This window comes from Muntiacus reevesi, chromosome 2, assembly GCF_963930625.1.
Source record: "Muntiacus reevesi chromosome 2, mMunRee1.1, whole genome shotgun sequence".
NCBI lineage: Eukaryota > Metazoa > Chordata > Mammalia > Artiodactyla > Cervidae > Muntiacus > Muntiacus reevesi.
In genome coordinates, this window is record NC_089250.1 from 179,991,273 (window position 1) to 180,005,990 (window position 14,718).

General features: G+C 67.1%; 1 protein-coding gene across 1 annotated transcript; it reads left to right on the forward strand.

Moving 5' to 3' along the window:
* The first annotated feature begins 171 nt into the window (after positions 1-171).
* WDR90 (WD repeat domain 90) lies at positions 172-14,579 on the forward strand. Its single transcript, XM_065923930.1, has 42 exons — positions 172-275; positions 455-546; positions 659-835; positions 926-1,034; positions 1,216-1,377; positions 1,639-1,753; positions 1,830-1,897; positions 2,233-2,336; positions 2,418-2,633; positions 2,784-2,846; positions 3,083-3,151; positions 3,756-3,866; positions 3,934-4,079; positions 4,148-4,205; positions 4,634-4,752; positions 4,834-4,977; positions 5,065-5,195; positions 5,265-5,381; positions 5,682-5,917; positions 6,089-6,228; positions 6,365-6,495; positions 6,841-6,971; positions 7,208-7,369; positions 7,560-7,688; positions 7,796-7,926; positions 8,018-8,058; positions 8,234-8,362; positions 8,487-8,654; positions 8,873-9,042; positions 9,505-9,607; positions 9,775-9,896; positions 10,004-10,163; positions 10,257-10,447; positions 10,524-10,692; positions 10,822-10,933; positions 11,037-11,208; positions 12,569-12,691; positions 12,881-13,055; positions 13,169-13,299; positions 13,402-13,731; positions 13,857-13,941; positions 14,199-14,579. Exons 1-42 carry the CDS (start codon positions 266-268, stop codon positions 14,354-14,356), a joined length of 5,610 nt encoding a protein of 1,869 aa, XP_065780002.1. The 5' UTR covers positions 172-265; the 3' UTR covers positions 14,357-14,579.
* Positions 14,580-14,718: the final 139 nt, after the last annotated feature.

The window sequence follows — 14,718 nt, forward strand, 5'->3', positions numbered from 1 at the left end:
GAGGCTCCTGCCCCGTGGCAAGGCAGCAGTAGAGAAGTGGCCGCACATTAACTCGGCGCGTCCAGAGGAGAGGCAGCCGGGCACACTGGGGTCTGGCCCCGCGCCAGGCCCCGCCCCGCGCCGCGGTCACGTGTCAGGCGCGGTGACGTACCTGCCGCCGTGCAACGTCAGTGGCGCCGTTGCCAGGCTTCTGTTGCTAGGCACGCGTTGCGTGCCCTGCGTGTGGTGCGCGTCGGCAGAAGCGGGAAGTGCGAGTTGCGGCGTCATGGCGCGAGGTAGCGGCGCGCGGACGTGGGCCCGGGGCGGGGGTCTGGGGTCCAAGGGCCGGCGCCGCAGCGCGCGGGTTGGTGCTGAGACTCTGTCGCAGCCGTCATCGCTGGGGAGCGCGCAGGCCCTGCCGGGCCCTCTCTGGACCTGCGGTGGGCCTGGCACCTCATGTCCCGTTTTCCCCCAGTGTGGCAGCAGCCGTTCATCAATGTCTTCAGACACTTCAAGGTGGATGAGTGGAAGCGCTCCACTAAGGAGGGCGACGTGGCTGCCGTGACGGTGAGTGGCCGGGGGGAGCGGCGGCCTCTCCTCTCTTCTCCCTGGACGTTTGTTTGCAGTCCTCCTGGCCTCCCCGGGCTGCAGGACGTTTGCAAGACGTCTCTCTCTCCAGGACAAGACCCTCAAGTGCACCGTGTACCGCGTGCGGGGCTCTGTCTCTGCGAGCAACTACATTCAGCTCCCCAAAACCAGCACCCAGTCCCTGGGGCTGAACGGACGGTACCTGTATGTGCTCTTTCGGCCACTGCCTGCCAAGCATTTCGTCATTCACCTGGATGTGTCCACTGAGGTGCAAACCTGAGAGGCGGAGGCTTCCCCGGGGCCTGCCCCGCACTCCTGCAGCAGCCTCGACCCCTCATGTCCATGCTGTGTCCCACAGGACAGTCAGGTCATCCGAGTGTCCTTCTCCAACCTCTTCAAGGAGTTCAAGTCCACAGCTACGTGGCTTCAGTTCCCTTTCATTTGTGAGGTTGGGACACCCAGGGAAGGTAACGTGCAGATGAGGCATGAATGGGACAAGGGGATGGTCTGGGACAGGCGTCCAGTCAGAAGGCTCAGGGGGAGGTCTAGGTGGGGGTCACGTGGTTGTGGCCGTGAGACTGGGAACAGGTCGAGGACACAGTGCTGTGGCCGGTGCTGACCTTGGCATGAGTCCTGCACACCTGCCAGGTGTGGCCTTCCCTGGTGCCCGCTGGACCTGCCTGCAGCTTGACCTGCACGACATCCTGCTGGTCTACCTGCATCGAAGCTACAGTCATCTGAAGGGCGTCAGGCTGTGTGCCAGCATGCTGGTCCGGAGTCTCTACACCAGTGACCTGAGCTTCGACCCTGGTGAGGGCCACAGCTGTGTTAGCCTGCAGCTCACCTGCTTTCGCTCCCTGGGTGCCACCCTCCGCTCCATCCCTGGCACTCCGTGAAAATGCCCATGCTGTGCCAGCTTTGAGCCTCCCACCTCCCGAGGCAGCTATCAGAGGGAGTGGTGGCTGGACTGGTGACCAGGTGGGACCCTGCTAGCCCCTGGTGTTGAGACCCCTGGACTGGGAGAAGGGCCTGGACGGTTCCCTGGACCTGGACCAACTCTGCTCTTTGCAGCCATCACTGTTGCTGAAGCCCGGCACGCAAAACTGCCTGTCACCCCCATACCTCGAGAAATGGCTTTCCCGGTGCCAAAGGGGGAGAGCTGGCACGACCGCTACGTCCACATCCGGTGAGTGCCTCTGCCGTCCCAGGCGCAGGGAGGTCAGGGCTGTCCCAGAAGCTGACTCTCCCTCTACCCCACCGAGGTTTCCAAGCGGCAGCTCGCACACGCCCTCTGAGCTGGTGCAGAAGAGCGGTTTCCCTCCTGAGGCAGGTGGGCCTGTGGGGCAGCGGTGACCAGGTTCAGGTCTGCAGGGCCCATGGTGCTCAGCAGGAGAGGGGGCCTGATGCTGCATCTGGGGAGGTGGCCCCAGCAGTGTGGTGCCTGCAAGGGCGCGGGGAGGCAGCCCTGGAGCAGCGGGAGATTGTGACTTGAGTGCTTGGGGCTTCAAACTTTCCTGCTGGGATGGGTGTTGGGGCCCCTGCTAGGGCGGGCTGCTGCTATCAGCCTGGCTCCTCTCCTGCAGAGTGGGCAAGGCCGGGCCCCCTGCCACCCCGCCCAGTGTCTTGTGCCTGTCTGCACTCTGCTCAGTCAGTTCTCCACTGCAGTCTTAGCGGGGCACGTGTCGCGGCTGCTCCCTTCCCCAGCAGCCTGCAGCAAACCTGCGCGGGACCCCAGGGCCCTCATGGTCCAGAAGCATGACCCCACAGCCGTGAGTGTCTGGTGCCCTTGGAGGTGGGGCTGGGGGTGTTGGCCTCAGGCAGGGTACTCATGGGCACTTGTCCTCCTGCAGTCTTGCTGGGCCCCTGCCATGCCCAGGCCCCTTCCAGAGGTCCGCGTGTCCTGTGAGCGCTCAGAGGTCTCCAGTGTGGCTGGCCCTGGTGGCTGTAGTCAGGAGCCCTCAGCCTGGGTGGAGACTACTGACGAGCATGCAGCCAGTGACGGCCTTCACGTGTTTGCCCATCAGGCGACGGAGCCCACGGCCCCAGAGGATACAGCTCCACACGAGGTGCGTGCCTTTCCCGAGGAAGGTGGGGCTGGACTGCGCCCCCAAGGGAGTCATGTGGGGACGAGCAGTGGATGGAGGGCTGCTGAGATGCTGCCCGTGGGGAACGGGCAAGGGGTGGGTGGTCCCCTCTGATGGTCCCTTCCCATCCAGCCTCCTGCCAGGAAGCAGAACTTACCGGAGGCAGCTTTGGGCAAGAAATGTTTTCAAGAAAGAGTAAGAGAGTTGGTGCCCTGCCCCCAGCCCCAGTGGTCTGCAGGGGGACCTCAGGAATGGGGCACCTGGAGGGTCCAGCACGGTGACTGCAGTTCTGGCTTCCTGCCGCAGAGTGGCTGGCAGGAGCTCAGGACTGGGTGGCTTTCTTGGGAGGCCGGAACTGGCTCTGGGCGGGGCAGCCCTGCTGCGACAGGGACCTTGCCACCTGGCTCTCACTGTGCGTCTGCCTGTTTCAGAGCTTCCTCCCAGATCCGATCCTGAGGCTCAAGGGGGTCATCGGCTTTGGGGGTCATAGCACCAAATGGGTGAGGAGTTCTGTGCTCTTGTTGGGTCCTACAAGCATCAGCTGCACCGAGCAGACAGCAGGCAGACGCCGCGTTTCCCTGCCTCGGCCGCGTGAACCTCTGAGCTCCCCTAGGCACTGGGTCCCTGCACTGCTGTGGTCACCCAGCCCTGCCCGCATCCACACACACCTGGTGCCTCCTTGGTGCTGTGATGTCCAGACAGGCAGCCCTTTGTGTCGTGAGCACCAGCCGGGGCGGTGCTGGTCCAGATGCTCGAGCCTTGAGAGACCTGAGGCCCTTGTTCATCCTTTAAGTCTTGGATGCATGTCGTCCAGCCAAGTGGGCCTTGGTGTGGACAAGACAGGGTCCCTGTGGAGGCAGCCGCGAGAGAGGTGGCTGTGTGCTCACCAGGCTGTCCTGGAGGTGGGCTCTCGGGCTCTTGTTAGTTGATCCCATAGTTCCTTGCTTAGCGGGATCCCTGCCGTGCCCGCATTCGACTGGGCTTTTTCTGCCCTTTTGGCTCATGCAACGCGGTGACTTCTGTGCTTGTGCCTCGGGAGGCTCACGGGTGGTGGGGAGTGAAGCTGACAAGCCTGTGACCTCAGCCTCTGGCCCCTGCTCACAGGCCCTGTGGACCCCGGATGGGGCTGCTGTCGTGTACCCTTGCCACGCAGTCATCGTCATCCTGCACATCGAAACCCGGGAGCAGCGTCTCTTCCTTGGCCACACAGAGAAGGTAGGCAGCCCTGGCCTGGGGCAGCCTGGTCTGCTGGCCCGTACCCTCCCTAACTCCCTGCCCCCAGGTCTCTGCTCTGACGCTGGACGGGAGTGGCTCGCTGCTGGCCTCGGCCCAGGCCTGGCCCCACAGCATGCTGCGTCTCTGGGACTTCCAGACGGGGAGCTGCCTGGCCCTGTTCCGGAGCCCGGTCCACACTGTCTGCTTCCTCAGGTGGGTGCAGGGCCTCTGGGGGGGTGGGGGCCAGCCCCCGTGACGCTAACTGTCACCTCTGTCCACAGCTTCTCCAACAGCGGGGAGCTGCTCTGCGGCGTTGGCAAGGACCGCCACGGGCGGACGGTAACTGGGCTGGCGGGGAGGTGGGGCAGCCGTCCCAGGGTACAGGCAGGGGGCAGGGACCCCCGTTGGCTTCTCCCAGCCTGGCCAGGCACCCCCATGTCACACGCTTCGCAGGGCATCTGTCTCGCCCTTGTGGACGGAGCTGTCCTTTGAGTGACTGGTCTTGCTCTCTTTGCTGGCGAGTTCTGCAGGCCTGAGATGGATGTTTTTTCACGCCAGTGTCTCTGAAGCTGGGTGTTCCCCCTGGGGCCTCCCCTCCACTTGTGGTTGCGTTTTCTGCTCCTCTCTGCAAACACACATCTGCGGACGCCCTGGGTGGGCACGGCAGGTTCCTCTGGCTTCTGCTGGAGGGGCCGGGTGGGCGGGTGGCTTCTGCTGGAGAGGCCAGGTGGGCGGGTGGGTGGGCACTCAGTGCAGGCTTGTTGCAGATGGTGCTGGTGTGGGGTGTGGCCCAGCTGGGGAGAAGCGGAGAGGCCGTCATCCTTGCGAAGGCACACAGTGACGCTGATGTCCAGGCATTCCAGGTGGCCTTCTTTGACGAAGCCAGGTGATCGCCCGCCCTCTCTGGGTGCTGGGGCCACTGAGTCGTGAGCCCGCCCCCCACCCCGCTCACCTCCCACACTTGCAGGATGGCGTCGTGCGGGCGGGGCAGTGTGCGGCTGTGGCGGCTCCGAGGTGGGGTGCTGCGCTCCTGCGCTGTGGACCTGGGGGAGCATCACGCGCTGGAGTTCACCGACCTGGCCTTTGGGCCAGCCCAGGATGGCCACACTCTGTGAGCACCCCACCCCGCACCCTCTTCCCTGAAGGCCTGGCGCCCCGCCCGTGGTGCCCACAGCCCTCACTTGCCGCTCCCTGGCAGCTACGTCTGCAGCCGCAGCGGCCACATCCTGGAGATCGACCACCAGCGCATGGCCGTGCGGCATGCTCGCCGTCTCCTGCCCTTGCAGAACCCCCGTGACCCCCTCGCACAGAAGCAGACCTTCAGTTTGGGTAAGTGGGCCTTGCTGTGCAGGGGGAGGGGCCCTGCTGCTGGGGGCTGACCCGGCTCCTACCACCCAGGCCCCGGCATTGCCATCAGCAGCCTCAGCGTCTCCCGGTCCGCATGCGCCGTGGGCTCCGAGGATGGCTACCTGCGCCTCTGGCCACTGGACTTCTCCTCCGTCCTCCTGGAGGCAGGTGGGTCCTGCACACCACCTTGCCCCAGGGTTGGCACAGGAGGGCCATGTCGCCAGGCTGGACAGCGTGAGGCTCCACGGGGCTGTGTCCTGAATCTGGGAGTAGTTGGTCACGGGGGCAATGCTGGTCCTAGCTCACAGGGAGACGGGGCTCCAGGCAGCAGGAAAATGCACTTCTTGCTGTTCTGGACAAGGGGCTAGGGGTTGGTACAGCCTGGCTGTGGTCAGCCTGCCCGGGTGGGCCCTGGTGCGGGACCCGCCCCACTGCAGGCCCGGCTGTCACCGAGCCCCCTGCCTGCAGAGCACGAGGGCCCCGTCACCTCCGTCCGCGTCAGCCCCAGCGGCCTGCGTGTGCTGTCCACCACCTCCTCGGGCCACCTGGGCTTCTTGGATGTCCCGTCGCAGGCGTACAGCGTGCTGGTGCGCTCCCACACCGCCCCGGTGCTGGCCCTTGCCACCGAGCGCAGCCGGGGACAGCTGGCCACCATGTCCCAGGACCACACTGTGCGCGTCTGGGACCTGGCGACCCTGCAGCAGGTGGGGTGTGGCCAGAGGGGCCCCGGCCCGGAGGGCAGTCTGGAGGCCACAGGCAGGCAGGCCCGAGGTCCTCCTGCCCGGGTTTGGGGCCCGAGGTTCAAGCACCCTGGGGAGACTGGCTCTCGGGGCCCCGCTGTCTGCCCTCATGTGGCTCCCCCCTTCCCCCCCCAGCTGTATGACTTTGCGTCACCCGAGGAGACCCCGTGTGCTGTTGCCTTCCACCCCACGCAGCCGACCTTCTTCTGTGGCTTCAGCAGCGGGGCCGTCCGCTCCTTTAGCCTAGAGGTCGCCGAGGTCCTGGTGGAACACAGGTGGGCGCCCAGGCGGGCCTGCCCCACAGACACCCGCAGTGGACGCCGGGCTGGAGTGTGGGCTCCCTGGGAGAGCCCGCCCTCCGCTGCCCCTGGACACCCTGTGAGCGTCTGCACACCTTTCCGTGTGGGGCAGGTGTCACCGAGGAGCTATCACCGGCCTGGCCACAAGCCCCGACGGTCGCTTCCTGTTCAGCACCTGCTCCCGGGGCACCCTGGCCCAGTACCACAGTGGCGCGCCCCGGTGCCGCGTCCTGCGAGTGGCAGGTCAGGCCCCCACGCCCAGCCCCGCGTGGGCCTCCCAGTACCTCCCTGACTGTGACGCTGCGGCCCGTAGCCTCACTCACAGACCCACGGGGCCAGGTGTGGTCTTAGGACTGCCCAGCACCCCGGAAGTGAGAGATCAGTGTGTGCCCGCCCTGCACCAGGAAGGGGTGATCGCCTGCAGCCTGAGCAACAGGGGGCAGGGCCGGCCTCCTCCTATGGACACTGTGTCTCGGGCCAGCCAGGCGGTCTCTGGGTGGTCACTGGGACAGTCCTGGTGCTCCGGCAGTGCACATTGCCGTGGGGTCCGCCCTGCTCAGCTGACTGCCCGCCTCTGTGTGCTGACAGCTAATGTGGTGTGCCAGGAGGCCTGCCCCAGCTCCAGCGTCCTGGTGGTCAGTGGGGACAGCCGACTACTGGCCTTCGTGGGTCCCTCCAAGTACACGGTGAGCGTTGTGGACGCAGCCTCGCTGGATGAGGTGAGTCAGCCAGAGCCCTGCGTGTGTCTGCTGAGGATGCACGGAGCCTGTAGGCACCCCTGACCCTAATGGCTGGGTCATTCCTGTGGGCGGGAGGCCACACATTGCAGAGAGGACATGTGAGCTGTGGGTGGCTGGGCAGGGCAGAGTGCCCAAGGCTGCCCACCACCTGGGCCTCGGCTCGGGGGCTCCAGCTCCGCCTGGACCTCGTGGGGGCAATACTTACTCCCCCGCAGCTTCTGCGGGTTGACGTCAGCACCCTGGACCTGGCTGGCAGCTGCCTGGACTCGCCTGTGGCCCTCTGCTTTGGCCCCTCACCCCCCGGCCACCTGCTGGTGTCCACGTCCTCAAACACAATCGCCGTGCTGGACGCCAGGTTGGGCCGCGTGGTCCGGGAGGTGAGCTCAGGCCGAGGCTGGCGGCCTAGCCCCCTTCCTCTTGGCTCCAGCCTTGCTGCCTGCACCGCCTGCGGCGGGGCGGCCCTGGGCTGCCTGCTGCGCCCGGGTGGCGGCGCTCTGGGGAGGGTTCCCCCGGCCAGCAGTCCTGGGCACACCCACGTTTCCTCGCAGCAAGTGCACTCTCCCGTAGCTGTCCTATGGCCGCCCTGCGGCCTGCGCCTCCCTGGCCCTCAGCGCAGACGGGCGCTTTCTGGTCACAGCCGCCGAGCGGGCTGTCAGGCTGTGGGACTACGCGGTGCAGGCCGGCCCCAGCTGCCAGGTGTGTGTCCCGGGCGGGGGGCAGCAGGGTGGAGGACAGCCCCCGGCGCCCTGGGCTGACCCCGCGCGAGGGCCATTCCTCAGGTCTGCACGACACCACCGCCCTAGGTGTACATTGGCCACTCGGAGCCGGTGCGGGCTGTGGCCTTCACCCCCGACCAGCAGCAGCTCCTCAGCGTGGGAGACGCCATCTTCCTCTGGGACATTCTGGTTCCCCGTGAGGGGTTGCCCCCAGAAAGGCAAGTGTCTGTCTTCCCTTGAACCTGCTAGGCCTCTCTGGGCCCCTGCCTCCCCCACACACACTGACAGCCTCTCCTGTTGCCTCTGCAGTGTCCAGGGTGCTCCCGGGGCCCCCCTGACCTGCGAAGCAGGTGAGTGGCCCCACCACGCTGGCAGGCCCTGCGGTGACCCCTGGTGTGGGAGGCACACGCTGATGCTGTGCTGGGGCCCCAGGGCAGAGCTGGTTGGGAGTCAGGGGCTGGCACACCTCCTGCTCTGCGCCCGCGCCCCTCAGCTCTGAGCACAGCTTGGCTCCTCCGTCCACAGGCCTGGATGCAGAACAGCTGGAGGGTGTGGCATCCGGGGCCAGAGGGCCCCTCCAGCAGGTGTCCGTGTCACCCCCGGCGCTCTCGCCCCAGCTGGGTCTCTGTGCTGGGCCCCCTGAGGGCTTTAATGGTGAGGGCAGGGGTCCTGGGAGGGGGAGGCTCCCCCTGCATGCTCTACTGCTCCTGGCCTGGGGGTGGGCTGGGGGCTCCGGGCGCCTGCTCCCCCACCGCTGCTGTCTCCCCAACCTCCCCAGGCGCCCTCTTCCCATCAGATGAGAGCTGTGGCCCCGAGGATCCCCGTCAGGCCTCAGGCCCGTCCGTGATGGTCCAGAAGAAGGCTGGCCGGGCTGGCGAAGGGGCCTGCGGGGTGACAGGAAGCCCCCGGGACTTGGGCAGGCGCCCGCACCCCTGTGGCTGGCCCAGTAAGCAGGCGGGGCAGCAGCGTGGGGCAAGGTCTCACATCTGGGCTGGGGCCCGGGTGCATGCACCATGTGGATTCCAGGTGGTCAAAGAACAAAGCCAGCTGCCCCAGCAGACAAGGGGGGTCACCTGCAGGGCAGATAGCCTGAGGCCCCGGTCGAGCCAGGTGGGCAGGGCGATGTGGCCCGTCCGTGCCCCCTGACCCCAAGCCTCTGACCAGCCAGGACAGGGCGACAGCGAGGAGGTTGCCGTGTGGTCCCGGGGGTCCACAGCCTCTTGCCCTGCCCAACAGGCGCCTGCAGCACAGGGGGAGCCAGGGCCTGGCCCCCCGCTCACCTGAACTCCTACCGGCACTTCACTGCACGCTACAAGGCCTCCTCGCCGGCCCAGGTGGGCGGGGTGGGGGTCCTCCTGGTCCCGGCCACTGGTGGACTGTGGAGGCCAGGCTCAGGCAGTGCGGCCTGTGGTGTTGGAGGGTCCCCCTCACCCCCCGGCCCTGCCGTCAGCAGTGGCTCCTGGCGTGTCCCTGGGGCAGCTCCCTGGGCCGGAGGCTGCTGGTCACCCTCCACCTTGCGCCCAGCCTGTGCTCCTGACAGGCTGCCAGTGGGACTGGAAGTGTCCCGTGCGCCAGCCCACCGTGCCGGCTCCCTCCTGCCTCCCCACAATGCTGCCTTCTCTAGGCTCCTCCCTGCCCCCCAGGCCCTCCCCAGGAGCCCCTGCCTGGCCTCCCTCCTCTCCCAAGCTCCTGCCCTCTGCCGCCTCCACCTGGAGCCACACCTGCGGGCTCCATCCAGGCCTGGCCTGAGGGCAGAGTCTGAGGTGGGCACCCGCGTCCTGGCCGCTTCCCTGCAGGGCCTCTCCCTGCCCCCTGCCGGCGACGAGCGGCTGCGCCTGAAGGCCGTCGTGGGCTATAATGGGAACGGGCGTGCCAACCTCGTCTGGAGGCCGGACACCGGTGCGGCCATGGCCCAGGGGCTGCGGGGGGCCTGTCCTGCTGAGCCTCTGGGCCTCCTGTCCCCAGCCCTTCTCCATGGGGTGGGCATGGGTGTGAACCCCTGTAGCTGGGCCCGCGGGGAGGTGCGCCGTGCCGTGCTGACCTGCCGGGCTCTGTCTGGCCCACAGGCTTCTTCGCCTACACGTGTGGCTGCCTGGTGGTGGTGGAGGACCTGCACTCAGGCGCCCAGCAGCACTGGCTCGGCCACCCCGAGGAGATCTCCACGCTGGCCCTCAGCCACGACGCCCAGGTGCCCACCCTGCGGCACCCCTGCAGGCCCAGAGTTGAGGTGCCCCTACAGCCCGAGCGGGCCCATGGACCGCACCCTCCCTGCTGACAGCGCCCCTCTACCGCCAGGTCCTGGCCTCGGTCTCTGGCCGAAGCAGTGCTGCCTCCTGCTGCCAGATCCGTCTCTGGGACGTGCCCCGAGGCTCCTGCCGGCAGTTCCTCTGTCACCACGACTCCGCGGTCCAGGCTCTGGCTTTCTCACCAGACGACAGGCTCCTGGTCACACTGGGTCAGCGGGCGGAGGTGGAGGACGGTGGTCTCTGAGCCCCTGCCGGTCCTAGGACCCCTGGGCTGTTGACACAGGCCCTCTGCGTCTCCCCAGGGGGCTATGGCGATGACACCCTGGCCCTGTGGAGCATGGCCACCTGCGAGCTCGTGTCCTCCACGCACCTCCCAGAGCCGGTGCACGGTGTGGCCTTCAACCCCTGGGACGCCGGCAAGCTGACCTGCGTGGGCCGGGGTGTCCTCACCCTGCAGCTCCTGTGGGGGCAGGCGGGCGACGTCAGCCTCCAGGTGCTGGGGCTCGGAGGCGGCCTTGGAGGACGGGGTGTGGTGGCCCGGGCGTGGCTGACCCCCGTTCTCCTGCCAGGCCCACCGGGAGCCTGTACCCGAGGAGGCGGGGGGCTGGGAGCTGAGCTCACTCTGCTACGGGGCCACACCCCTGCTCTACTGCGGCTCCAGTGAGGGCCAGGTGTGCGTGTGGGACACGCGTGCCGGCCGCTGCTTCCTTGCCTGGGAGGCAGATGACAGCGAGATCGGTGGGTGTCTGACGAGCCCGCGGCCCTCGGGGCTCGGTTCCCCCTGGGAGTCATGATGCCGGGGCGGCGGGACGCCTTCTGGAGCCCCAGGCCTTGGGGACGCGGCTCACGCCCACTCCTGCTCCCCAGGAGTGCTGCTGTGCTCAGGCACCTGGCTGGTCAGCGGCAGCAACACGCGGCGGCTGCGCCTATGGGCTGTGGGGGCCGTGCCGGAGCTGCGGCGCCGGGGCTCGGGGGCCAGGTGAGCGTGGGCCCTCCAGCTGGCTGGGCTCGCCCCCAGGGGTGTGCTTGGGTGAGGCAGTGCCCTGGGCTCCCGCCGCAGCCCTGTGACCCCTGCTCTCCAGGTCCAGCTCCGTGTTCCTGGAGCGAGAACTGACCCTCGATGGGGCCGTCGTGAGCGCGGTCTTCCACGACAGCATGGACATGGGTGTGGTGGGCACTACAGCGGGCACGCTCTGGTACATCAGCTGGGCCGAGGGCACCAGCACTCGCCTCATCAGTGGCCACCGGAGCAAGGTGAGTGCCGGGCGGGCCGCTGCTCACATGGCGGGGGAGCCACCGCACTCCTTCCCCCGCGCCCGTGGGCACTGTGTCCGCGAGGCGTCCCCGCAGCAGCCCCAGGCCCGTGGCCTTCGCGACCTGCTTGTCCCGCCTGTTTCTTGTAGTGTACTTGTTGGAGAAAGCTGGTCGTGCCTCCTGGGATCCCCCGCCAGCAGGCTGGGTGTGCCCCTCTATGGCCCCCGGTGTCTGGAGGCCAGGCCGGGGTCTAGGTCTAGGAGGCGTTGCCTCCCTGGGGAGCGTTGTGTCTCTCCAGCAGTGCCCGTGTCTGGCAGTGGCCTTGTTGGTGCCGAGTCCCCCTGAGCTGGTGGTGACTGTGGCCCCGCCTCCCGAGGGGCATGCGTGCTCCAGGCCTTCCCTCTGCAGCTCTGCCTGACCCTGGCCTGCCTGACCTGGTTCTGTGCTCCTCCAGTGGGAACTGGGCTTAGAGGCCACAGTCTGAGGGCCAGAGGGCCCAGCACTTCCCGCCCAAGCAGGACTCATTTCTTACTTTTTTATTCAAACACAAGACTTGGTTTTTGTCCCCACCTCATTGGTGCACGTTCCTCGTCTCCTTGTTTTATACCAGAGACCCTGATTCTGTGTAATCTTTCTTTCCACACTCGTGATGATCTCAGGCCACCCCCCACTGCACCCCCCCATGAGGCTCGGTTAACAGCACGTCCTTTACTTCAATCTGTGGCCCCCAGAAGTCCCATGTTCTAGGTTCTGTAAGGACAGTTCTTTCTGTCATGTCCCAGCAAGTGGATGGTCAAGTTCAACTGACCGGTGGGCTTCCTGTGGTTCACATTTCACCCAGGCTTCATGGGGACCTCGGGCGGGGGGCCTTCACCCAGGCCTCGTGGGGGACCTCGGGGAGGGGGTCTTCACTCAGGCCTCATGGGGGACCTCGGGAGGGGGTCTTCACTCAGGCCTCGTGGGGGGATCTTCCTTCGGGAGGGGATCTTCACCCAGGCCTCGTGGGGGACCTTCGGGAGGGGGTCTTCACCTAGGCCTCATGGGGGACTTTCCTCGGGAGGGGGTCTTCACCCAGGCCTCGTGGGGGCACCTTCCTCGGGAGGGGATCTTCACCCAGGCCTCGTGGGGGACCTCGGGAGGGGGCCTTCACCCAGGTCTCGTGGGGGCACCTTCCTCGGGAGGGGGCCTTCACCCAGGCCTGGTGGGGGCACCTTGGGAGGTTGGGACAGTGAGGTGGTGTCACATGGCAGGGCTGGGGCCCGGCAGGCTCCAGGGGGAGGCGGATGCTCTCCAGAGCCACGTGGCTATGCTGTGTTCCTCCGTGGCCGTGGGCCTCAGGCAGCCTAGTGGCTCCTCACAGGTGAACGAGGTGGCCTTCAGCCCCGACGAGTCCCACTGTGCCACGTGCAGTGATGATGGGAGCGTGAGGGTGTGGTGCGTGGCTAGCATGGAGCTGTTGATCCAGTTCCAGGTGCTCAACCAGGTATTCAGTGGTGCCACGGGGCTGGGGGCATGTCCAGGGCTGGGGGCACGCCCGGGTAGAGCCTGGACCTGGTGCCTGCTGGCCTGGCTCCTGCAGGCCCCATGGCCTCCCTCCAGCATCGGTGTCTGGCTAGGCCTGGGCCTCGCCCCTTCCTGGGGAGTCTTGATGTTTTCTGCCGGTGGTCCCCAGAGCTGCCTCTGCCTGGCTTGGAGCCCCTTGTCGTGCAGACGCCCGGAAGAGCAGTATGTGGCAGCAGGTTACAGCGACGGGGCGCTGCGGATCTTCAGCATCCCGCGCACGGCCGTGGAGCTCAAGATGTACCCGCACGCGGCCGCGCTCACAGCCCTCGCCTTCTCTGCTGATGGTGAGGCTGGGCTCCCGGTGGTGGCACGGCTCTGCGGCTCTGCCTGGTCCAGGTCATGCCTTTGGGCTGAAGGCCAGGTGCACGAGTGACAGCACAGGGTCTGCCTGGCCCAGGTCAGACCATCGTCTCTGGAGACAAGGACGGGCTCGTGGCCGTGAGCCATCCCTGCACGGGGATGACCTTCCGGGTGCTGAGTGACCATCGCGGCGCCCCCATTTGCACCCTCCAGAGCACAAGGAAGAAGGTGACATGGTCCTTCCTGGGTGGGGCCGGCCCAGGTCAGGGTGCTGGCGGGACAGCAAGGGAGAACAGGGGAGGCGACACCCACCACCCCTTGTCCCCCCAGTGTGGAGACTTCGGGGCAGAGGGCACAGACCTGTGGCTGGCCGCCAGCGGGGACCAGCGAGTCAGCGTCTGGGCCTCCGACTGGCTGCGCGACCACTGTGAGCTTGTGGATTGGCTGAGCTTCCCAGCACCCGGCCTCACAGGGGTAAGCGTCCTGGCGGCCCCGTGGGCACGGTGCCCCGGCTGCCCACTCTGCACTGTGCCCCCACAGGCCCCCGGCTGCTTGCCACCCTCACTCGCTGCCTTCTGCCCCTGGGACCCGGCGCTGCTGGTGTGCGCAGGCCTTGGCGTGCACCCCGAGGTTTTCTTCTACAACCTCCACCAGAAGCAGGCACGTGCGCCTCTCCACGGTGCTGGGAGCCTGCGGGCCCCAGGGCTGGGGAGGGACAGGTCTCAGGGCCAGGGGACCCCTCCCCTGGCCCCCTTCCCCCAGAGCCTCGTGCTTGCCGCCTGCAGGTGGTGGAGAAGATCCCACTGCCTTTCTTTGCTGTGTCCATGAGTCTGTCCCCTGGGGCCCACCTCATGGCCATTGGCTTCTCTGGTGAGTGCTGGTGACTTGAGTGGGGCCGGCTGGGTACTGCTGTATACCCTCACAGAACCATACTCTTCACCATTGGGCCCTGGGTTCCTTGTCCCTGTAAGTGGACTGAGGACACCGCTCCCGGGGCTCACAGATAGGATCTGTGACGTGGGGGGGGGGTGCCGGGATCCCCAGCGAGGCACCAGCTCCTTCTGGGGAGAGGGCCAGGGGGTCAGCAGGCCCCCCGCCCTGGCCCAGCCCCAGCTGTCTGCCTGCAGAGCGCGTGGTGCGGCTGCTGGACCGCGCGTCGGGGGCCGTGCAGGACTTCGCGGGCCATGACGACTCCGTGCAGCTGTGCAGGTTTGCCCCATCAGCCCAACTGCTCTTCACGGCGGCCTACAGCGAGATCTTGGTGTGGGAAGTGACAGGCCGCTGAGCCTTACCCTTGGCCTGGGCAGAGGCTTCACTGAGAAACTGGGTCGGCCCTGGGCCTTGTGCTGGTTCCGTCGGCCCGGTGGGCTCTCCGCTGTCTGCACCGGCGCCTCAGGAGCGTGTGTGAAGCATCAGGAACCTGAACATGTGTGAAGTACTCGGAGCCCCTCTCCCTTGGGCTTGTTTCTGCCTTGTACAGTTCAAATAAATGTGCGTGTAGCGGTGAAGCATCGTCTCCTGGTCACTGCAGACTACTGCCCGAGCTCAGCTTCCCCGCAGCCCCAGACCTCCTCCGGGCCTGGACCGCGCGCGCCCGCAGTGCCCGGCGCGCCCACGCGGGGGCGCCGCCGCGCTCTGCCGCCACTC

Coding starts and splice junctions, on each gene's coding strand:
- WDR90 (XM_065923930.1), top strand. Junction 836..925: donor ACCTGGATGTGTCCACTGAG/GTGCAAACCTGA, acceptor TGTGTCCCACAG/GACAGTCAGGTCATCCGAGT. Junction 13,300..13,401: donor TCCAGAGCACAAGGAAGAAG/GTGACATGGTCC, acceptor TTGTCCCCCCAG/TGTGGAGACTTCGGGGCAGA.